At 36.8% G+C, this 25,131-nt stretch overlaps 1 protein-coding gene across 1 annotated transcript in view; it reads left to right on the top strand.

The window, feature by feature from the left end:
- CSMD1 (CUB and Sushi multiple domains 1) overlaps positions 1-25,131 on the top strand; it is a gene marked incomplete at its 5' end in the record, with an annotated part of 865,314 nt that overhangs the window by 747,339 nt on the left and 92,844 nt on the right. Inside the window, 6 exons of the mRNA XM_018088901.3 lie at positions 1,051-1,228; positions 2,638-2,783; positions 3,870-3,950; positions 4,107-4,220; positions 16,537-16,725; positions 20,885-21,031. Of these exons, the coding sequence (XP_017944390.2) occupies positions 1,051-1,228; positions 2,638-2,783; positions 3,870-3,950; positions 4,107-4,220; positions 16,537-16,725; positions 20,885-21,031 (855 nt within the window). The remainder of the gene's footprint in view (positions 1-1,050; positions 1,229-2,637; positions 2,784-3,869; positions 3,951-4,106; positions 4,221-16,536; positions 16,726-20,884; positions 21,032-25,131) is intronic.

Raw genomic sequence — 25,131 nt, 5'->3', positions numbered from 1 at the left:
AATAGTCTACTCATCAACTGGTCAAATGACCCTTCAACCTGAATGGTATAGCAGCTTTAAACCATACAGGAAACATGACATCATTCCATTTTTGATTCCTTCTTCCTTTTTCCCTTTTCCCTTTTCCATTCTCCTTTTTACTTTTTCCTTTTTTTTTTCTTCTAATTTTTTTTCTTTTCCATCACTTGTTGAAAGTTGAAAAAGAAAGAAAGAGGATCTGAAGGAGAGTCATAGGAACCCTGATAATAATAAAATAAACTTTATGGTAAGAGCTAATGAGAAAAGTTCTAGAGCAAGACTGAGTGCACATAAAGGAGATTAAGATCCCACTCTAATGAGTGAGACACATTAATTTGCACTAATGGCCATATGTCTACTCAGATACGTGCATGCATCCATAATCACTCAATTCTTCCAAACTGAGTCAAAAGAGAGCACTTTATTACATAGTTGCTACCCTTGAATAAAATCAACCTTTTCATAACTTTGACTTGACTACAGATTTGATTCAGCAAGTGTGCACTAATTCGTGCCTCTATGTCCATTTTACTTGTCATAAGTATAATTACCATGAAATTTAAAAGTGAATTACCATTAAACATGACTCAAACCTGTCATAAATAAAGTATAATGGTTCTGGAGTAGTGAAAGATTAGCCTTTTTTTTTCTTTTTTGAGAATTGTGTTCCAGTTTGGTTAACGTTCAGTTGTGTGGAAAGATGCAAGACTTGTTTGCTTATTAGTTTCTTAATTGTGAATACAAGCAAAAGGTTCCCATTTTGTGTGCTTAGTTTCAAAAATTGTATAGAAACATTATTCCCAGTAGATTTTGATGGATTTTAAAAACTGAAATCTAAGACACCAGGATAAATTATTTCTTAGGAATGCCACTATTTTCTGTCTCTGAAAAACAACCAAGGAAAATACTGACATTAATACTTAGATTGCCTTGTCTTGTGAGCTTTTAGATTCTGATAGCATTTTGATATTGCATTTCTAATATAAAAAAATATTTTCTCCTACTAATTTTTTTCATTTGTTTTCTTTTCAGCTCCTTGTGGCTATAATGTAACTGCTCAGAACGGTACAGTTTATTCCCCAGGATTTCCAGATGAATACCCAAATTCCAAAGACTGTACTTGGTTAATAATTGTACCTCCAGGCCATGGGATTTATATCAACTTTACCTTACTCCAAACTGAACCTGTGAATGACTACATTGCAGTTTGGTATGCAATTTTTCAAAATAGAAGTGATTTTTTTTCTGATTGATCTCACTCTCCCAAGCTACAGCTTTTCTTAGTATTGCTCTTTATGTTGGCATGTGTGCTGAAAAATAGCATAAAACAAGTTGTAAGGTTATATGGAAAAAAATATTATTTATCACTATCTGAACTCATTTAAGAATATTGTTCCAAAAACCCTTTGAAACTCAAACTCAGTTATCAATCAGCTCTTGTTTGACCTCTCTCTTTTCCGAGTTGAGGCCGTGTTAGGTCAAAGTGGTGTAATAATCTACACTATCTTCAACTACGTGTTCCATGAACATATCAGGCAATATATGCTAGTTATAGCAAAACTTTTTGACATCTTTAGATATTAACTAATTTGGACATTAAGATTTTCTTAAATTTTCTTCATATTTCAATATGGTTGATAGGCACACTCTTTAACTTTTCTAACCCAGGATTTCAGGCCTTGTACCTCCATGACTTTAAGCTTCATTTTGTATGTTCCCTTTTTATGACCTTGTATTTCTTTCTACCCAAACCCATCCCAGCTTGTGACCTTGGCTGAAGGAAGAGGTTTCAGGGCTGTCTAAATTCTTGCATAAGAATATGCATAAATAATGCTGAATACGTTAGAAACCTTCTCATCTCTGTCTAATCCTGGTCCTTACCCCACTTAAGGTGCAAAGTGACTTATTTCTCATATATGCTACAGAGAGTTCAGCAAAAGGACAGTTTGCACAGAATATAGGATTTAACTCATTTGTGTGTGAGTCAGCTGCTCCCATCTCCCAGCTACTTCGCTATTCCTAGACCTAGTGATGAATTTTTTCCAGACAGTTTATAGAGATGCATAACTGTTTCTGAATTGCCATTGGGCTGCCTCTGGTATTTCCATCACCTATAAACTCAAGCCTAAAATGCATCATAGGTTGTCCTCTTTGGCATCTTTGGGATTAATTTAAAAGGCAAGAGTAACTTGAAATTTCCACAACTCTGTATGTATCAGTCATGAGTTGAAGACTTGTAGGATTTGGGTCAAAAATGTTAGAAATATGACAACATTACAAGAGTTTTCTAGATTTTTTTGTGGGAGGGGGCTTTGGCTGATGTGTACATGAGAATTTTTGATGAGAACACACATTGAAATTTCAGTCAACCACTAAATTTCTTCCCCGTGTAAATACAAAAACTATTGCAAAGCTGCCAGTCTCTCAAAAAATATAATCCTTTTAAGATGGAAAGAGTATTCTGTGTTACTAGAAATAAAAAGAAAACAAACTGATTTTAAATCATTAAAAAAAATTTTGTAACAAAAATTTAACCTGCTCTCCAGAAAAAAGAGACTGTTAATTTAAATGCTAAGAACAGTGGTTCTTCAGCTAACTTTTTTATGTTTCACTTCCTAGGGATGGTCCTGACCATAATTCTCCTCAGCTAGGAGTTTTCAGTGGGAACACAGCTCTGGAAACAGCTTATAGTTCCACCAATCAAGTCCTCCTCAAATTTCACAGTGATTTTTCAACAGGAGGATTCTTTGTCCTCAATTTTCATGGTTGGTTTGCTTTATAGACTTAACATTTATTTACCACAGTCAATTAGTGATTTTTGAAAATATTTCTTACCTTTGTGGTTTACTGATTTACCAGGATTCATGGATTTGCTATTTTTTTTTAAATAACAGTAAAAACTAGTTTTTAAAACCACACATTAAATAATCTTAAGAATGTTAATTTGTGGCTTTGAATAAACTGTGTTCTATATTTAATGTTGTCACTATATAATATTAAGCTTTTACCTTTTTAATTACTTTGGCCTATTTATTAGTTAGCATTTAACATTCTCCAACAAAATTCTTCTCCAGCTGACCATGCCTAGGGTTTATGGTCAGAGAGATTTCTGGTAGGACTATGGTAGGACTGAACAACAGCTCTAAGACTGATATCCAGCAAAATACTTTGTTCAAATTTGCAAATCCTTACAGAATTGTTACTCAGAGTCTCAAATGGTTTTCTTGTCTGTGGTCTTCTCCTAAAAGAAGGTCATGATGCATGGTCACCTAAAGCACTTACCTGAGAAGCAAAAACTAAAGTGGATAGGACTATCAAGTTGTCCAGGAAATTATTTCCATGGAGAGGAGAGTTTTTCTTTAGTATGTACACTCTGGTCACAAACTTAAATTTTGTAGGCATTCTACTTCATATGGATTTTTTAATCCAGAAATGTCTTTTTCAGCTAGTGGTCACTTTCCTTATGAGATTGCTCACAAGGTATTGAAACAAATTTGAAGAGTAGAAATTTTGCTTTAAAGAATCATATAATCATAGAATAGTTTAAATTTGAAGGGACCTTAATGATCATCTAGTTCCAACCCCCCTTCCATGGGTAGGAACACTTTCTACTAAACCAGGTTTCTCAAAACCTTATCCAGCCTGGACTTGTACACTTCCAGGGATCCACAATTTCTCTGGGCAACCTGTTCCACCCTCATGCGATGTCATGACATTTAACTTGGAAAATGTTGTAACTGAGAGACTGTGAGGTTTAGTGGAGCTCTGTGAATTTGGGAAGTATGACTATGAAATGAATTTTCTGTAAAATAGTCCTTACATCAGTTTGGTTTTTTTACTTAAATTTGCAGCTTATCAGCTGAGGAAGTGCCAGCCTCCACCCACAGTTCCACATGCAGATTTGTTTACAGAAGATGATGATTTTGAAATAGGTAAAAAAACGGTATTCCTTTTTCTTTCTTCTGTTTCTATTTGAATTCTAAATAAACTAAGCTATTAATATATTTCATCTTCCACCTGAGATTTTGATATACTTCTGTTTGAAGGATTTTTGAGGTTTAACTTCTTTTCGTCAATAATTTTTCCAGGAGATTTTGTGAAGTACAGGTGCCATCCTGGTTTCACCCTTGTTGGACAAGATGTATTAACCTGCAAACTGAATTCACAGTTGCAGTTTGAAGGATCCTCTCCATCTTGTGAAGGTAGATATATGCTTGCATGGTCTATATATCATTAGTATGCATCCTACAGAAAGATTTTTAGGCATGGCCTTTTCATTAATGTTTAAAAGAAAATTTTCCATTTATTTCTTTAATATCTAAGCAGTGCACACATTGTAATATATTGGTCGTTAAGAATATTGCACAGGCACATACCTGCTTTAGAATCAAAAGAAAAGTGTTTTAACTATTTAACTCCACCATTAATGAAACATTGATTTCTAAAAATCATTTAACATATTTTATATCACTTCTTATCAAACCAAAGATTTCTTTAAACTCTTGAAGAATTTAAAAAAAAAATAAATTAAATTAAGCTTTCAAAATGAAATGAGAATCTTTTCTCTGTGCTTTCAAAAATATGGTGACATAGTATTTCAAACAAGGACTTAAAAAACCATGAATGATGTTTAGATATGTATTCTGGTGACATAGTATTTCAAACAAGGACTTAAAAAACCATGAATGATGTTTAGATATGTATTCATACAGAATTTTTTCATCTTCATGGAAAAGTTTATCTTGGAAATTTGTACTATGTCATCCAAAATTTGTTTTTCAACAGATGTTCTTTGTTTGGTTTTTTTTTTTGTTTGTTTTTATTTTGCTTGGTTTTTAAATAGCGGATAAAAAAAGGTTTTGAAATGATGAAAAAGTGATCAAGAAAGCATTTGTAGAATTTTGTCCTAAAGTAACTCAAAATTTTTTTTGGAAAATAAAAGTTACTGATGAGATGCCATCATTAAAATTTTAAGGAATTCAAAAAGTGAACAGAGGTTCTAATACTCATATCATATTATCCAGGCTTAGTTTTGATCTATTGTACATAATTATGGATGGAGCACCTTCTATAGCATAAAAACATCCATATGCTCAAGAGGTAATGCTGGAAACACAGTAATCATTGTGATGCTTTATTAAGAGCTGGTTATCTTCCTTCCTGTTACCCTTATTCTCTATTTCTATGATTTAAAAATTAATGAAGGATTCAATAGTACAAGCTATATTAGTTTATTATTGCCATATTTTATGCACCTATAAGAATTTTTTCCACATGACCACCCATACTCGAGTAAAGTGGGGGTTTTTACCTCCCCTTTCTTAACCTGTGCATACAATTAGCTGGGATCTGTAATGGATTCAGAGACAGGGACTCCATGTCTTTGTTTTGGATGGAAAAAGAGTCATTATTCACTTCAAGACCCTCACCATAAAATAAAGTAATGAGAAAATTGTGTATTTCTGTATCTTTCTGATCAGATAACTCAATACTTATTAATTTTTTTTTCCTTTTCTTCAATCGATGTATTTCTCTGATCCAATTATATTTTAATAAGATGATTGTACTGCAAATCCAGACTTCAATTTTTAGTTGACAGTAACAGTAGTAAGTTAACTCTTGACTGTGTCAATTAGAGTGTCAATGAAAAATGAAAGCCTAAAGTAAACTGAACAATTATTGTAAAATCTACAGAGATATTAGGAACTTCTGAAAATGATTAGCCATCTATAAAACACAGTTATTTCCAACAGTTCTTGCAGATGCTGTGCAAACTCGTGGCTTTCTCTGACCATATTGATACTTGTTTCTTTGCAACTATTTGAAACATTGTTGACTGTGGTGGGTTGACCCTGGCTGGATGTCAGGTGACCACTAAAGCCACACTGTCACTCCCCTCCTCAGCTGGACAAGGAGACAAAATACAACAACAAGCTCGTGGGTCAAGATAAAAAGAGAGATCAGTCAGCAATTATTGCCAAGGGTAAAACAGACTCAACTTGGGGAAAATTAATCAAGTTTATTACCAATCAAATCAGAGTAGGGTAACTAGAAAATAAAATCAAATCTTAAAAACACCTTCCCCCTACTTCTCCCCTCTTCCTAGGCTCAGCTTCACACCTGATTTTCAGTACCTCCTCCATGGCAGCAGCATGATGGAGCAGGGAATAGAGATTGTGGTCAATTCATCACACATAGTATCTGCTGATCTTTCCTCCTTAGGGGTACTGCTCAAACTCTTCCTCTGCTCTAACATGGGAGTCCCTTTCATAGCAGAAAGCCCTCCATAAACTTCTCCAGTGTGAGTCCTTCCCATAGGCTGCCATTCTCCATGGACTGCTCCAGTGTGGGTGCCTTCTATGGGGTGCAGTCCTTCAGGAACAGACTGCTCCAGTGTGGGTCCCCTGAGGGATCACAAGTCATACTAGAAAACCTGCTCCAGCATGAGCTCTTCTCTCTATGGGGCACGTCTTGCCAGGAGTTTGCTCCAGGGCAGCTCCCCATGGGGTCTCAGCCTCCTTTGAGCATCCACTTGCTCCAGCCTGGAGTCCTACACAGGCTGCAGATGGTATCTGCAGCATTTCCAAAGAAGAGGAATGAAGCTTATGAAGGGTCTAGAGAACAAGCCTTATGAGGAATAGCTGAGGGAACTGGTGCTTAGCCTGAAAAAAAGGAGAATGAAGGGACGCCTTATTGCTTTCCACCTAAAAGGAGCAGTGAAGTGGGAGTTGGCCTCTTTTCCCAGGTAACAAATAATAGGACAAGAGAAAATGCCTGAAATTGCACCATGGGAGGTTTCAATCAGATATCGGGAAAAATTTCTTCACCAAAAGGCTTGCAAAGGATTGGAATGAGTTGCTTGGAGAAGTGACTGAATCATCATCTTTGGAGATATTTAAAAGATGTGTAGATGTGGCACTTAAGGATATGGTTTTTGTGGTGGACTTGACAGTGTTAGGCTAATAGTGGTCTCAATGATTCTAGAGGTCTTTTCTAACCAAAACAATCCTATGAATCTGTGAGCTCCACCATGGACCTTCATGGGCTGCAGGGACACAGCCTGCCTCACTGTGGTCTTCATCACAAGCTGCAGAGGAATCTCTGCTCCAGCACCTCCCTCTCCTTGGTATCTGCAGATCTGTTTCTCTCACATATTCTTACTCCTCTCTTGTGCCTGCTGCTGTGTGGGACTTTTTTTTTCCTTCTTAAGTGTGGGATCACACAGATACTGCCACTGTAGCTGATAGACTTGGCCTTGGCCAGTGGCTAGTCCATCTTGGGAACTGGCTGATCCCTATGTCTGTCAAACACAGGAAGCTCCTGACAGCCTCTCCCAGAAGCCACCCCTGCACCCCTCTCACTACCAAAACCTTTCCATGTAAACCCAATACATAGATGAATACTAGCAGGTCTGTATTTCCCTCACAGATTTTGTGGATTTTGTGAATTTCTTCCCTTTCTTGTATTTGTTATTTATTGTTATTCAAAATTACTCTATGAATTAAAGTTACTAGAATTTTGTTATTCTATAAGTTGTTTCTAATTGATTTTTAGGAACATCTTTAGTACATATGTTGGGGTTTGGTTTTTTTCTTTTTTTCATTAAAAAGATTAAATAACACAGTTCTGTCTGAGGAGAATACCACCTGTTAATGTTTTTTGGTCATGTATTCTTTTAATGTGAATATACCAAAGCTTTGTTGGAAGAAGGACACCAAAAGAACTAATCTGATAACAAAAAAAAAAGTGTCATCTGAGTGATTCAGAGACAGAAGACAATACAATTGTAGGCATTAGAGTAAAGATTCTGGCACAGTTATTTTGGACAGACATAAGAGAGGAATTTCTTTAGATAAATTGTAATGCAACTGATTTCCTTTCTTCAGACAAGTTGTATCTTTAAATAAATGCAAGTTTCCTTTCTGGAAAATAGAATTACTTGGGTTTATTTCTATCCCAGCCTCTCCAGCATTATTATGGAGATAAGAGTTGAATTTAATTCCTATTTAATCATGAAACCCTGGCTTATACTTATGAAGATTTCTTCTGGATCATATGAAATATTGGTAGATAATCTAAAAGTTGTGTTTTTAATGACCATCTTTATAGTGTTTACTTATAGATAAATACTTGAAAGTACTCATGTTGCATTCTGAAAGCATAAGTATCTGAAGGGGGGAAATATATATTTCTGAATCAGATCAAAAATTCCATATACCACACAAAATACCCAGTGTTCTGTCTCTAGCAATGGCCAGTAATGATTTTCTAGTGAAGGACAGAAGATCATTGCAAGCATGCAGTTAATTAAGGGCTCAATCCAACTGTAGCTAAGCCACTCTTAGGCTAGTAATGTTCTTTATATTTTAAATCCCATAAAACTGTTTCTTCAGTGGAATTATTCAGTCCTATTTTGAACCCATATAAATGAATTAAATCCACAAAGTTTTGTGCAAGCAGTTGCACAATTTATTTATGTAATATGTGAAGTCATTTCTCTGTCTGCTTTGAACTTAACACCTACTGTTTTCACTTCAAGTCCTCCAGTTCTTATGGAGAAAACAAACTGTAATAAGTTGTTCTCTATTCACCATATTTATGACAAGATTCTATAGACCAGAGGATATGTCATACCTTTAATTTTTCTTGCCATCCTTCTCAATACACTTTCCAATTCTATTTCTTTTCAGATGATGCAGTATGGAACTGTACTTGTACAACACTATTTGATCCTGATAGACCTGAAAAAAATTGTTACTTGCTATGGAATTTGCATCTTGTATTTCAGGCTAATTTTTGGACTGTCTTCTTGTATTTCTGCACTTTACCCATTACTTACAATTTTTTAAATAGTCCTTGTTTAAATCAGCTTCACATTCTTTAAAGATACCAGAAAACTTTCCATTTTCCTGAGTTGTGCCACTATATTTTAGTAGGCAATAAATATATTTATATGATAGAAGGCCAGGTTCTAGGATACTATATGCAAGTCTGACGACATATCTGACAGACAAGAAAAATGAGTCTCTGTGACCACTTCTACATCATTCTGAATGAAAGACCACCAGAGCAACTGTAATCACACCACACTGCAGCTTTCTTACAGCTCCCTTTCCCTTCCTATCTGGTCTATCCAAGGAGGGTCTTCCTCAAAATGCTTGGTGCTGTGACAACTTGCCAGGTGTTTTCTAATGTGCAGAGCCCCAGGCACCCTACAGAACACGCTGTCAATGTGCATGAGTTTATGTTTGCCAGTAGTTGAACATTTGTGATTTCTGTTTGTACGCTCGAAGCCCCTGTTCTCATCCTACCCTTATATCCTCTTGGGACAAATTCCTTTCATTTTGTAATTGCTGTTGGGGAAACGTAGAGATGTAAATTAAAGCATGATGAACATTGTGACAGCAAGAAGTATTCCCATATTGGTCACAAAAATTGACATATTAGTAAAACAGATAATGGACATTTAGTATAAGGTAAAAGTCTCTAATATAATCTTTAAGCTGCTCAAACACTTAAGTCTGAAAGGTGGTGTTATAATATTGTCCTACTGTGGTGATAATATTTATGAATGAAAAGTAAAATCAAAGATGAAGACAACAGAAGTACTATGGTGGTCAGACCTTCCCCAAAAAACCTGAAACAGATTCCTCCAAAATCCAGTTAAAGTAATCTGTGTCTCAAAACTAGGATATGATGTGAGATATGCTGCAGAATTACTCTTCTCGTGACACCACCCCCCTGCCCATAGTTACATGTGACTGTACAGCATAAGATAGTTAGTATTTCCTGTTGTTCTGTAAGCATTCTCACATATGAATCTATGCAAATTAACAAATTTCAGTACTTGAAATTTACATATGCAAGAATATTATTAAAAATGAATGCAAAATAGATTACTTATGTCCTACGATATGCAGAGAAGTATTTTGGGGGGGGGGGGTTAAAGTAATTATTCCTGTTATCATTCCAAACTATTTTATAATAGCCATTTTTAAAATTCATAGGATATACTTATAAATAAATGATAATTAAATATATTGCAGCGCTCAACTGTCTAGTTCTGTTTTGCAGCTCAGGTTTTCTTTATTGGTAAACTTCACATCAGTTCCTAAAATTCTAGAAGTGTAGGGAGTTGAGTCATCCTGTAATTTAACTGACGGAAGAGTCCAGAAAGTATCTAATACAATACTGAAGAGTATAATGTTAACATGTTAATTGATTGACAAATAGAAGAAACAGTATCAACAGGGGAATATTGTGGTGGGTTGATCTTGGCTGGATGGCAGGTGCTCACCAAGCCACTCTATCACTTCCCTCCTCAGCAAGAAGGGGGAAGAAAATACAAGGGATAAAAACTCGTAGGTCAAGATAAGGCAGTTTACTAAAGCAAAAATGAAAGTTCTCATGCACAAGCAAAGGAAAAAACTTAAATATTTTATTCTCTACTTCCCATCAGCAAATGATGTCCAGACACTTCTCAGGAAGCAGGGCTTCAACATGTGTAGCTGTTGTAAATAATGAATGTCCCCCCTTCCTCCTCTTTCCTTTTAGCTTTTATTGCTGAGCAGATGTCATATCATACAGAATATCCCTTTGGTTAGTTTGGTTCAGCTGTCCTGGCTATGCCTTCTTCCAAGATCTTGCTCAGCCCCAGACTACTGGGGGGATGTGAGTCGCTATGTTGGAGAGACAGGGATGATGCTGTGCCAGCCCTGCTCAGCATCATCAGTCACAACTCTGATGTGTTAACAAAGCCTTTCTAACTACCAAGCACAGCACTGTGAGGGCTGCTGTCGGGAAAACTAACTCCGTCTCAGCTAAACCAACACAAATATGTTTGCCTCATCCGAAGCACCTTGTATTTAGCATACTCTATTTTTATCATCATCATCATGGCTAGGCTTTGCGAACAAAGATTTGGGAAGGGCTCCACCCACGTTTGTTGCAAGCGCGCTGGTGGCTAAAAAGGTCAATACGAGATAGACATGTCCAGTTGCAAAAGGCTAACGATGCTAAAGGCAAGAGCTAATATTATAGAACAAAAAAGTCAAAATTGCCGGGTTTTGTTTTTACCTGTTGTGTGTATGATACCAAGAAAATAACACTGTGGAGTTTATTTTTATTCAAATTATAGATATTAGTTATTCATGTTATTAAAAATGGATGTTTTGTTTTACAAAGCAAGGTGAAGCAGTCTCACTGTCTCAGTATCTCAATTTTATGTCTTTAGCCATGTAAGTCTTATAAAATATTCAAGTGTAGCTTCCACCTAGAGATTGTTATGTAATCAGCAGCTAAGCTATACTGGGGTGGAGTTGGTGAGTAATTCCCCATTGTGCAGAAAAAGCCAGCAAAGGCTGCCAAGATGAACACTATCAATTTGCCACATAACCCTCTGATACAGCCAGCTTCCCAGACTGCAGAGGAGCAATACACTGTCTGCCTTCCCCTGTCCTTGAACTACTCCAGAACTGCTGCACTCATAAGTCCCTGTGGTCTGTCTCCTATGAATGTCTGAGATTGGAAGGGACCTCTTGTCCAATCTTAGCCGTAGGAAGTGAATCTTGGCCATAGGAAGACTTAAAGCTATAGCTCATTCTGTAAGGAGATTTGGTCATTTCTGCTCTAGCACAAGAGAGATACTGAGCTATTTCCAGGTTAGAAGGACATAAGAGTTTCAATTTTACTGAATGTTCTGCTCTAGGAATATGCTGGGTTTGTATCAGTACTGCAGGGGAATATTCCATATCCCCTTTCATCCTTTGCATCACTATTTGCACTGATTTGTATTAGAAAGGTGCATTTTTGTTTAACCTGAGCAGTACTTCTTCCTTTGGGGAATTGTTTTGCTAGTAAGGTTCTGAAGTCCAGTAAGTGAATACAATAGAATATATGGAGGAAAGAATTCCTACAGCAATCCTGCATTGATCTGTTTCTTATGTTGTGTTCATGTGGTTATTTGTTCAAGGAAATTCTCTGACCTGTGAGCTGTTGATTTTTAATATTAATCCACCAAAGAAATGTTCTTAATTACAAAGCAGCTTCATACTTTTGCTCAGTAATGAGAGAAGGGCATGAGGAAATATCTGCAAAAGGTACATTTCCCCCTGTGATGAATAAATTAGTTTCAGATTCCTTCTTAAGAGTCGGCTGTGAGGAATGAGAAAGCTGGGAACAGTTTTTCTCTGTTATTGAAAACTTTTACCTGCTTTTGAAAAACATATATTTTTTTATTGTTATTTTTTCAAACCTAGCAAATACACTATTTTCTTGTCGCTTTCCCTCACTTTTTGTCTCTGGTGTCCTTTACGAGAAAAAATAAGTGACCTAAGAGCAAAGTAGGTGAACTAAAAAGGCAGGAAAAGTAATTTCTTTGTTTTTTTTATCCTTCCCCCTTACTCCTCCCAGTTTCCTATTCCTGTCTCTTTTTCTTTTTGCAGACGATTCTCACCAGTTCACATCTGTAGCATTGCCACAGGTTTCTGAGATGGTCACAGTCAATGTGTCTGTGCTATCAGAGTGTGATTGTCTTTCTTCCTGTTCTATAACATTTCTTTTTTCCCAAAGGAAACTAACATTTTTCACTTCTCTGAATTGGTGACTTTCCTCTATGGTTTCATTGCATTTCTTTCCCTGACTCCATTTCTTTAAGACGCTGGCAGTGAATTTCTTGAGTTAATGCAACACTTTGTGACAATGTTCTGGGGATCACTGTAAGCTAATCTCGGACTTTTCAAAATGTAATTTTGAATCTTATTCTTAGTGGACAATCCTACACCCAAGATTCTGAAAACTTCAGCTAATGGAGTAAGTAAACAGAAGTTCATGCAGCCTGTTCTTAAGAAGACACTTACAGTGCATCTCTTTGGAAACGATACCTGTGGAAATTTAGCTGAAAGACCACCCGTGTAAAGTCTGCAATAATAGCCTTTCAATTAACCCAACTGTTAACTTTTCTGGAATAATATGTACCATCAGGCTTTCCATTTAATGAGGTCACCAGGCTTTAGTCTTGTCTTGACTGTATGTGTGTAACACGCAGATTTTGTTTGCAGACCTCAAATCTGAATGACAAATAAATAATTGGTTTCATGAGTAATTTGATCAATAGTTGTTTCCCTAACTTCCTAACAAGCTGAGGAAAAGCAGGCAAAAAAAGATATTTATATCCTTACTTTCTCTGATGGTAGTTTTTAGCTATGGCACATTTACAAAAAACATTCTGGAGGTATTTACTACAGTCCCATTTCCCATTCCAAATGACACTTTGCACCTACATTTTTGTCATGTTTAATTGATGGTAGCTGTTTCTTAAAGCATAGTTTATCCAGAGAGGCAATAGTTTACCAGTGTTGAAAAGAATCATTGTGTCTTGCTGTGAAAAATCTGACAGCATTACTGATTTCTCCAGGATACTACTAATTTATGACTTTGAAGATCAGCTCTTAATCCTCAAGGTGCTCCAGCAGACTTCACCATTTTAACAAATGTTCCAGTGAAGCCAATACTGGATCGTAAAAGCCACCTTTTTCTTTCTTAAAATAGTCCTGTAGCATAAAGAATGATACTATGGGTTAAAGCAGATTGTGGAACTATGTCATGTCAGCTACTCTTCATCACTGATGAGCACTTTTACTGCAATGTCTGACAGGAAATCTCATGTTGCTAATCAGACTTCTGCTCAGAAATAAGTCTAATCTACTTAACTGAGGGAAAATAGTTATTATTTATCTGACAGTATGTTTCTGCTCAATGTTTTTCTATGATAATTTCCTGGTTTACTCGTACTTTCTGCATATTCTTGAGTGAGAGCACTTTATTCTTGTCTTCTTTGAACAATATAGGAAGTCAGAATAACAGTGCGTTTCATTTTAAGATAATGAAAAATAATCACAGAATCACAGAATATGCCAAATTTGAAGGGACCCACAAGGATCACCGAGTCCAACTCCTAGCCCTGCAAAGGACCATTCCCAAGAGTCACACCATGCCTGAGAATATTGGTCCAAACACTTCTTGAACTCTGTCAGGCTTGATGCTGTGATCACTTCCCTGTGGAGCCTATTCCAGCACCCAATCACCCTTTAGGTGAAGAACCTTTTTCTAATATCCAGCCTAAACCTCCACTGACACAACTTCAGGCCAATCTCTCAGGTCCTGTCACTGGTCACCACAGAGAAGAGATCAGTGCCTGCCCCTCCTCTTCCCCTCACAAGGAAGTTGTAACTGCAATGAGGTCTCCCCTCAGTCTCCCTTTCTCCAGGCTGAACACACCAAGTGACCTTAGCTGCTCCTCATATGGCTTCCCCTCAAAGCCCTTCACCATCTTTGTTGCCCTCCTTTGGACACTCTCTAATAGCTGAATACCTTTTTATATTGCAGTGCCTGAACTGCACACAATATTCAAGGTGAGGCTACAGCAGTGCAGAGTCGAGTGGAACAATCCCCTCCCTCAACCGGCTGGAGGTGCTTTGCTTGATGTAGGACAAAGTTGGCCCTCCTGGCTGCCAGGGCACTGCTGACACATATTTAACTGCCAGTGACTAGCACCTCTAGATCCTTTTCTGCAGCACTGCTTTCCAGCATGTCATTCCCCAGTCTGTATGTACATCCAGGTTTGCCCCATCCCAGGTGAGGAATCTGGCATTTTCCCTTGTTTAACTTCATATGATTGGTGATTGCCCTTTAATTTTCGAGGTCTCTGCAGGGTCTTCCTGCCCTTGAGGGAGTCAACAGCTCCTCCCAGCTTTTTCATCTGCAAACTTGCTTAGTATCCCTTCCAGTCCTGCATCCAAGTCATTTATGAAGATGTTGAAGAGCACAGGGCCCAAGATGGAGCCCTGTGAAACCCCACTGTTGACAAGTCTGATGTTTGCCCATTCGCTGTTACCCTCTGTGCTTGACCCATGAGCCAATTCCTCACCCACCACATAATGTGTTTATCCAACTGTGTGCTGGACATTTTGTGCAGAAGGATACTGTGAGAGACAGTACTGAAAACTTTGCTGAAATCCAAAAAGAGAACATCAACAGGTTTCTCCTGATCAAATAGGTGGGTTACCTTGTCATAGAAGGAAATCAGGTTTGATAAGCAGGACTTTCCTCTCACGAAGCCGTACTGGCTGTGACAGGTATTCCTACATTAAGAGACAATCTATGGATTAAAATACTGAAAAGAATTCCTATGACTTTATATACCATTGTCCCATAGGCCTTCCCCCTCTCAGGATCTTCTATGAAAAATGGCTTTACCTCTTAGAGATATTGTATGCTACAGGTAGTGCTGTCAAATGATATCAGAAAGGGATACATGCCACGGAAAAATTATTTGCTTGCCATTTTTTTCCCAGCCCATATCTTGTTCCTCCTTCTTGGTTGCCTCTTCTCACTTGAATATTACATTCCTACTTTGCACAAGTTGACATTTTTCTCTCTGACTGAACAAATTTTTTATCTATTACTAAACCTAAATTTCACCTCCAATTTTGCAAAAGGCCCTCTAAGGGAAATGGTCCAGTTTTTAATGTTCGTTTCTCATATTTACGTGTGGGTTTTCCCCTGTAATATATTTTTCTCCGATCATGTTTTCCTCTGTTATGTTTATGTAAGTACCTGGGTACTGTGCCAGACAGTTTCCAGGAATGCATCTCTGTCAAGATATATTTGTGAATCTTACAAAAAAAATTTGTTAAAATGCACATCTTTTATGAAACTGTGGACAAAATGTATCAGACTTCAACACGAAAGAGGCATGAAAAAATCAGTCCTGCAGGACAGGCAAAATGTTAAAGAAAAACAGTGACCAAAAAAAGAACTTCTTAATCAAAATCGGTATTTGGGATGTAAAATTTACAATATTTTAATATCGTATAGTCGTTGCAATATACAGAGATCATAAATGCCTGTGAATACTAGGTGAAACTACAGTTTATTGTGAGTTCTGAGTTTATTTTGAGTTCCACAGGAGAAGTGGTTTCTGAGAAGGTCTGTCTTGAATGACTTGGAGCATTCTGTGTCCAAAATGAACACTTAGCTAAAAACACATATCTTTCAAATGATCTGGTGTTCCAATATATTGGTATTCCAATATATTCCAATATATTGAATGTTCCAGTATATTGTCATGTTCATGTAACAGTTTTAATTCTTGAAGCTGGGTCATGTTTTTAAGACTGCAAATAGAATACAGTTTCCAAATAAAAAGTTTTACCAGGACTTTTACCTCACCTGTTTTGATCGTGCCAGCATATGTGAATCCCTTGACTGAAAACCATTTGGGTTCTAACGTATTTCTGGGTTAATGTTTTACTATAATTAGTATCTTATTTCCTAATGCAAGGTTTACAAAAGCGGTCCTGTTTCTGTGTGTACTATAGGGAACTTTATTGTTTCTTCCATCTAGAATATAGTTTTAACATGTTTTCATTTGGAAACTGAACCTGAAGCATGCATTTCATAGAAAGGAAGCACTTTATTTCATTGCTGTTCTTGTTCTTCCTTTTGTGTCCTTTTTAGCACAATGTCCAGCGAATGAAATCCGTACAGAATCATCAGGAGTGATCCTCAGTCCAGGTTATCCAGGCACCTATCCCAACTCTCAGACATGTTCTTGGACTATAAAGGTTGAGCCAGGATATAACATCTCCATTTTTGTAGAAATGTTTCAAAGTGAAAAGCAATTTGATGAGCTGGAGGTATTTGATGGTAAGAGAGATTTAAATTCTATCTAATCACAAAAGACCAAATATTGTGTCGACTGGGCCTTGATTTCCAGTTGTTGGTTTCATAATGCAGTGACAAATCTGAAACTTAAACAGCAGTTCAGGATTTCTATTAATTTTACCTTAAATCTAAATCTGTTAGCCAGTTAAATTTTTTATAGATGTATTCAAGACAAAGAAGCTTTTAAATGTTCTTAGGTATTGTCAGAGGAGGAGCAGTAGAGCTGCAGCATCCCTATGAAAGTCACACAATTTCCTGTTTCCTGGGAAATATATATAATTTCTCTTCTAAAAGGAGAAATTAACATGCTGGTCTGTAAGGGTTCATTTCTGGTAAGGAAATATTTTGGGCTTATAATTCCATTTGTACAAATTAATAAAATTAATTGAGTCTAAATACTCAATATTGAGTTCAAATTCTGTCTACTTTCACCATAGCATAGCAGACCAGTGCAATTCACTGTTTGAATATACCACTGTTAGATTTTTTGACCATCTGTTTTCAGACAAAGAGTAGAGAAATGACAAAAATCCAGTTTCTAGTGCTACTCACAGTATCGCCTCTCAAAGGGCCCTACTTAATTCTTATTTTCTGCTGAATTCTGAATTTATTGTCACTTGTTCTGTTATCACTGATTGATTAGGATAACTAGTTTCTGATTGTTCTTAAATATATGTTTATTCATTTGGAAACCATTATCATATCATTGCTCATTAACCAAGAATATATGATAATTATGATAGAAACAATTAATATTCACTATGGGAGTTTCATAGCATGAAAAATATGAAAAGGACATATCTTTTTCAGTATCTTGCTCCAAGTATTTCTCTTAAATAATAAGTTTTTAATGTCTAAAATTATCAGTTTGTTTTCACTTTTTGGTAACAAAATTCTGGAAAAACCCACAATATTTTTAGTTCTTTTAAAAATGCCACTTCATTAGTGTATTTTTTTCTTCATAACATGTATGTTGGTCCATGCCATGTTACTGTAGAAAAAAGTCTGCAAGAAATCTATTACGACTGGCTTTTCCTCCACTCTATTTTGTATTTAACCTCAAGAAACTGTATAGCATACCTGGAATTTTTTTAGTGGTCTGATCACTTGTTTTCATTCGAAAAATACTGTTGAAACTGATTAATTTGCCTGATGTATTTTTTGTTTTCTTTCTTATGAATTTAAATGTAATGAAACCACGTTATCAATAATAGATCTGAGAGGAGAATTAACATAGTTCCTATGTTTTTAAGCCTTTTCATTTTGTGACATGAAATTATATTCTTACAAATTCATCTCTACTGCAGCTTTACAGAAGTAATTTTTTCTACCACCTACCAGCAACCTTAAGTGAGGAAGATAATGGCATATTTGAAACCTCTCAATTACAGTGCCATGTAGAGATTCCTGATCTAGCTCTCAACAAGTTGATATTCAAATATGGCACATTGCAGTACCTTGCAGAGATGCTTGTGTCCCTGTGGCCACATTAGCAATGTGCTTTACTGGACTAATTAGTTCTACACCTCAGCATGATGACTTTGTTGGGGCAGAAGGCAATGCTGATATGGCTATATTGCTTCCATTGATGGCTATAACTCAGACTAGCTCGTTCAGAGCTAGCTTAGGCGTTTCCCTGTATTGCTGCATTTTGCAACAAATATATGTCATATTGTGAGATCTTGTGTGGTCCAAAACAGTGTATAGTTTATCTAGGTTACTAGAACTGCACTGATCTATCTAAACCAGCTTAAGATACATCATCAAACTTGATGCAGAAACTGTATAAAGATTGGAAAGACAAATTTTACAGAAATAATGTTTGCTAAGGCACATGTCTCTGATTACTTTATAAGGCAGCTTTGGAATGCAAACCACAACAGTGACTGGACCTACCTGACTTCACTGTAAATTATGATGCTTCAGCAGCTGGACAATGATCAGGATAGGCATCCAGTCACGGAGGTCACCCTGGTCAACTGGGACCAATAAGCCTGTTAGACATTCCCGCTTATAAGTCATACCTTTAAGAAATCCATCTGAATTCTAAACCAGAGAAGCCATAAATGTACTATGAACAGAGTTATTAAAGTATTTTGAACTTGAAAACACTACATTCAGTCTATTCACATGGAATAGCATTCATTTAATACAGAAAAGTTCTTTTTTTCTCCCTGAACTAAATCACAAAAATTCTGTCGTTGAAAATAGAAGGAAATGTCAACTTTTACCTAATATTCAGAAAAGCATCATATGACACATCACTGCAGCAGAAGTTGAGTTTTTATTTCCTTATATAGACAAATTCTGAAACAATAATTAAAAAAATATCATACTCAAGAACACCTAAGTCATGTTGCTGACCTTCCTGAAGACCATCTGAACAGCTGCCTGCTAGGTAAGGTAAAGAAACTGAAACTCAACTCCAAGAAAAACAAAGCAAACTAAAATACATTGAATCAATCCTCTGATCTCCCAATGACTAAAAAATGTGGTGTGGCATATGATGCTCTAAACTAATTTCATGGTCACTAATAAGGATTCTCACCTTGTTGTATGTAGTGGGTCTTTATTAGTAACTGTACTCTTTTAGTCCCTTTATTTGAGAATTTAGAAAGAACATATACATTCCCAACTGTAACACGTGTATTAAACCAATTTTAGAAAAACCCAGAGTGAAGCACAGAGTAAGTGAGTGAAATGTCACATTCTGAATCATTTTTTCAAGTAAAAATAAGAATTGACTTTAGCATTCTTTATTGTTTATCCTACACTGTAATTGTTAAACACTAACTCCCTACACTAACTCCCTAATATGATAAACAAACAAGTCACCAAATATTTTGATGAGTGCATGCTGGGCAACCTGTGCCTAAAGCTATGCTTATTTGTTCTTATTTTGTATATGCATTTATTATTTAGAAGATATTTAATAATAGTTATTTAGTTGTAATATTGTCATTATGAACTGCAATTCCTAAGAACTGGGAGGTGGTCTTAATATTTATGTTTTGTTGTGGCTTTTATAGCCTCCATTTTGTACCTGAAATGTCACAGTGAGAAAATACACATTTGGTTTTTTTTATTGGACTGGAGGAGGAGGAGGCTGACAACAATTGCATTCAATTTTTAGGTGTCATTTGATTCAGTTTTATTTTTGTATTTTCATGTAACATAAGAACTGATTAGGCTGCAGCTGTTCAAACTCAGCAAAAAAAAGTGAATGAAGCAGCTCTTTATTTGTAATAGCAACTGTGACCAAGATAATGTTGGTTGAACATGGCTCATAGACTTGAAAAAACATGGAGCAAAAGCATAGTGTGCATATGAAGGGGAACGGTTCAGCTGGAGAAAACACAACATTCATATGGAGGAAAAAGATGCCATTTCATGTTTTAGAAAGCTTTTGTTTAGAGATTGGATTGATGTATATTTTTTTTCTCTTGCATATATGTTGTTCTATTATATAATTAGCCCCAAAAATAATTTTTCGTGCTTTTATGGTTTTATTGCAGTGAAGATAGCAGTCTAGTGCCAGAACATATTTTTTCAACATCCTGTATTTACCATAACTGTGCATCTTTTCACACTAAAATGAAACCATAATAAGCACACCTATTAATAGAGCTGAGTCACAGAAAAGTATGTAAATTCATAGCACTTGTACACTGTGATGATCTTATATTTGAAGGAGCATTTTTAACTGTGTTTACCACGTAATATGGTGGCATTTAAACTATTCAAGATGTATGATGTAAAAGAATGTATATATTTGCTACCTCTCACTAGTTAGATAAGAAATTTAATAAATAATAGATATAAAAGGACAAGGATTAGAAACACAACTTCATTCAAAGTAATTGTGTCAGATAGAAATGAATAATTTTTTTAGAAAATCCACTTTTTTTTCAGTGTTTGTGGCAAAATCACAAAAATATATTGGTTTATATTTCTATTTGTTTGTACCAATATCTTTTATTGTGCCCTCTAATGAAAACCTAAAACCAGATGGACAGTTTTAATAGAGATCTGTTAATTATTTCTCTGAAAATGTCAGCTTATTTCCTATCCTATTGTGTTCACATTCACTTAAACTCATTGCACTTTAAAACTTCAAGAGTTTCTTTTTTCACCTCTGAAGGTTCTTCTGGGCAAAGCCCTTTACTGGTTGCTTTAAGTGGGAATCATACTGGGCAACTGAACTTCACAAGCAAAATGAATCAGCTCTATCTCCGCTGGTCAACGGATCATGCAACCAACAAGAAAGGATTCAAGATCCGTTACTCAGGTAACTACTAAAGCGTTCCAATAAATTGTACTTTGTTGCTATAAATACTATTGTCCAGCTGCACTTAAAACCATGAAGATAATTTACAATAATGTACATTTTAAGGATGTTTAATCATTCTGTTTTTTAAGGTAAGCACGGAACTTGATCTCTTCATTTTTTTTCTAGTGTGCCAAAGATCTCCAGATTAATGCTTCTCCAATTAATACTTCTCTCTGCACCTGCTCTCTTGTCTTATCAGAACTGGTGTGAGGCCTTTGAAATGTAGTAGTAAGGATAGCTCTTAGGTTTACCATTTCCTAGAGTTGCAATTCACAACTCTCAATACTGTGTTTTTCTTCATGTACAAATAAATGGAAAACTGGGATGGGGGAGGAATCTCTCATCTCTTCAACAGGCTGCATATGAATCTGGCATTGTGGTGACATGAAGATATGTAAACAGTTCATCTAACTAGTGTCAAAATTATTTCCCTTATTAATAAAAAAAATTAGAAAAAGTGTATTGCAGTACTGGATTAGACATAATGACCCTTACTCAGTTTTCAGTCTGTTTAAGATCTTTCCACCCATACATCTACAATGGTACTAAAAGACTTGGTTTAGGGATCATTTACATGATGTAAATAGTGTGTGTGAGAGAGAGAGAGAGGTGACAATTGCTGTCATTAACATTTGCACTTTTTTGTGTTTGGACTTGATTAGCAATGTAAAGATTGTGTGTGTTAATTTTGGTTCTTAATAATTGTCAGTATGAATTAGAGAAAGGAATATTAAGAATGTTTTAGCAGAACATTTCATCAAGCACCAAGTATCTTCCATTTAGTCATGTTAAAGCTCACTTCGTTTCTGTACCATCCAGGCACTGCCTGCTTAACTTCTGTAAAGTTTCTCTTGTTGCTGAAACAGAAGATCAGGGCTCAGCTCAGAGCATAATAATCATTGTTTGGGGGATTTAAGAACTATAAGCAGGACTGTGAGCAGTCAGGGGAAAAAAGGAGTCAGTAAAAGCATTATCTCCAGCTTGCAAGAAGTCTTTGAAATATTACTACAGACAGACTGAAACTGAGAGATGGAAAGGAAAGTTGTTTTCAAGCATACTGGAGATTCACCTAGTTTTTCATTGTGAAAAAGCAATTGCAGGACTTAATAGATGGATTGAGAGTGTTCAAGAGCAAACAAAGAAAACCACAGCCTCAAATGTGTGGCAATGAAGGGAGTGGGCCTTCAGTTGTTAATTCAAAGTGAAGAAGCAATATCTGGGTCACAAGAGTAGGCTTCATGTGAAGGATTTGTTTTATAAGTATCAGATTATTAAGGAGCCTTATTTTTGAGGAATTTGGGGAAATTATTTTATACCTTTGCTTGTACACAAAACACATTTTGCAGTAGTGAAGAAGTGGTCTGTCTAATTGCTAAGCTCAATTCATCAATTATTATGGCACTAGCTGCAAAAATAAAATTGGGAGGCTGGAGACAGATATGCAATCCTTATGGCTATGTTTTAGGAACAAACAACAGTTTAGCTTTTTCCACTTCACTAGCAGTCACTGCCTGCATTTTTCTCTAAACTTCTGTACATTTTACATGAGATTCAATGGAAATAATCAGCATGAAAGAAGAGTAACAGTGAGCGGCAGCATAAACAATTGGATTTGAATCTTAATGAGGGAGAGCAACATCATGAAAATAGGAAAAATACAAGATCCTAAAAAGGCTATTGATAGTGTGGCAGCTGTGACTGAGCCAGCAGGCTTCCTCATAATGAAGAACCTATTGAAATGAATTACTGCCCTCCCGTAACCCTTCTCTTCTCCAGCTACGCCAGTGCACAAAATTTTGTAAATTGTAGCTTTGTCACAACTAGATTTCATTTGTAGATACAAATTTTATTCACTGTTCAAAAGTATAGAAGCTTTCAGAAAAATGTTTAATATTTTGTTTAGTGTACAACTTTAGTTGTGTAAACTGTTTGTCTAATATTAATGGTATGTTTTCTATCTTGTGGTTTAAGGCTTTTCACTAAATCTCAGTAGAAAAAAGCCATAGCATTACAGAGGAGGGGTATTCTTTAAAGGGCTTTGACATATTATAGAGGCACTAGCACGATTTTAGTCTAAATAAGGCATTTTCTAACTGCACTAACACCTAGATATTAAATGATCTCTTTCTTAGTCTATGGAGTATCTGTATGGCATAATGAAGCCAGGAGGGGAAGCATCAGTTAGATTTTCTTGCAGCTCTAGGGAAGTAATGCCTTTTTTTTCTTTGAAAGGGATATAGTATGGTAAAGTCACTAAAATGGAAGAAAAAAAAGGAAAAGGTCTTGTGTGCTGAAATATCTTTTTTTTTTAATGCTTTTGTAGTGCTTGAACTTGACTTCCTGGTGCAGCTGGTTTCTACCCAAACTGTGCAGTATATTACAAACAGGGAAGATCTGTGAGTGCAGAAAGTGGAACTGGCTGAGCCCAGGCTAGGAAACCCACTCTATAAGAGATGAAAGTTTGAAACTGCTTTGAAAGACTCCTGAAGAACATGCTTCTTGGTTTTTCTCCCTCAATGATTTATAACCCTGCAGCATATTCCTACCCAGGAAAGCTAGGATAAAAGCATAGAAAAGAAGAAGTTTCTTTTTTAAGTAGCAGTAGAAAGAATGAGAGTGCACTACAGTACCTGGCATACCCGGTGGAGGTACAAGGACTTGGGAACCAGTTGGGTACTTCACTTGCTACTTTTCAAGTTGACATTGCCTTTGTAACATTTACAGGCTTTTGTTTAACTTTTGGTTAGTCATTCAAAAGTAAATAAAGCAAGTGGTTACTTAGCTGCTTTGTAATTTCCTGCCAATAGGACTAGATATATGTAGATGTATGTATTACAAACCCCACCATAGGTCTCTATATTGGGTTTGAGTGGCCAGATTTTTGTGGCAGGGGGGCTACAACTGTGGCTTCTGTGAGAAGCTGTCAGAAGTTTCCACCATGTCTAATGGAGCCACGTCCAGCCAGTTCCAAGACAGACTGGCTGCTGGCTACATCCAAGCCCATCAGCCATAGTGGTAGTGCCTCTGCAATAATGTACTTAAGAAGAGAAAAAAAACAACCTCAGCCGCAGCCAGAAGAAAGGAGTGAGAATATGTGCGAGTGAGGACTCTGCAGACACCAAGGCCAGTAAAGAAGAAGGTGCTGGAGGTGATCTAAGTGCCAGAGCAGAGATTCTCTTGCAGACTGTGGTGAAGACCGGGGTGCAGGGCAGGCTGTCCCCCTGCAGCCCCTGGAGGACCCCATGCTAGAGCAGGTGGATGCCTGAAGGATGCTGTGACATAATGAGAAACCCATGGTGCAGAAGACTCCTGTCGGGACCTGTGGACACACGGAGAGAAGAGCCCACACTGGACCAGATTTGCTGGCAGAACTTGTGACTCCATGGGGGACCTGAACTGGAGCAGTCTGTTCCTGAAGGACCTCACTGTATGGAAGGGATCTGTACTAGAGCAGATCGTAAGGAACTCCAGCCTGTGGGAAAGACTCACATTGGATAGGTTCATAGAAGACTGTCTCCTGTGGGAGGGACACCATGCTGGAGCAGGGAAAGAGTGTGAAGGATACTCCTCCAAAGGAGAAAGGAGTGGCAGGAACAATGTGTGATGAACTGACTGCAACACCCATTTGAGCCCTACATTGCTCTTTAACTCCAGCAGGCCACTAAGCCACACCCAGCTGTTTGCTCACTCCCCCCCAGCAGGATGAAGGATGAGGTAGAGAATCAAAAGAGTAAAAATGAGAAAACATGTTGGATAAGATAAACATATAAAGTTTAATAGGTAAAATAAAGGCTGCACATGCAATCAAATCAAAACAGGGAATTCATTCACTACTTCCCATTGACAGGTGTTCAGCCATCTCCAGAAATGCAGGGTTCCATCTAACTTAATGGAGACTTGGGAAGACAAACACCATAATGACAAACATCTCTCCTTCCTTCTTCTTCCTCCACCTTTTATTGTTGAGTGTGACATCATATGTTGTGGACTGTCCCTTTGGTCAGTTTGGGTCAGCTGTCCCAGCTGTGTCCCCTCCCAAATCCTTGTGCACCCGTAGC

The sequence above is a fragment of the Manacus vitellinus genome, unplaced genomic scaffold, assembly GCF_001715985.3.
Source record: "Manacus vitellinus isolate BGI_N305 unplaced genomic scaffold, ASM171598v3 scaffold_11_pilon, whole genome shotgun sequence".
Lineage (NCBI taxonomy): Eukaryota > Metazoa > Chordata > Aves > Passeriformes > Pipridae > Manacus > Manacus vitellinus.
Note: the sequence above shows the minus strand (reverse complement) of the source record. Positions and strands in the feature narration are given on the sequence as shown.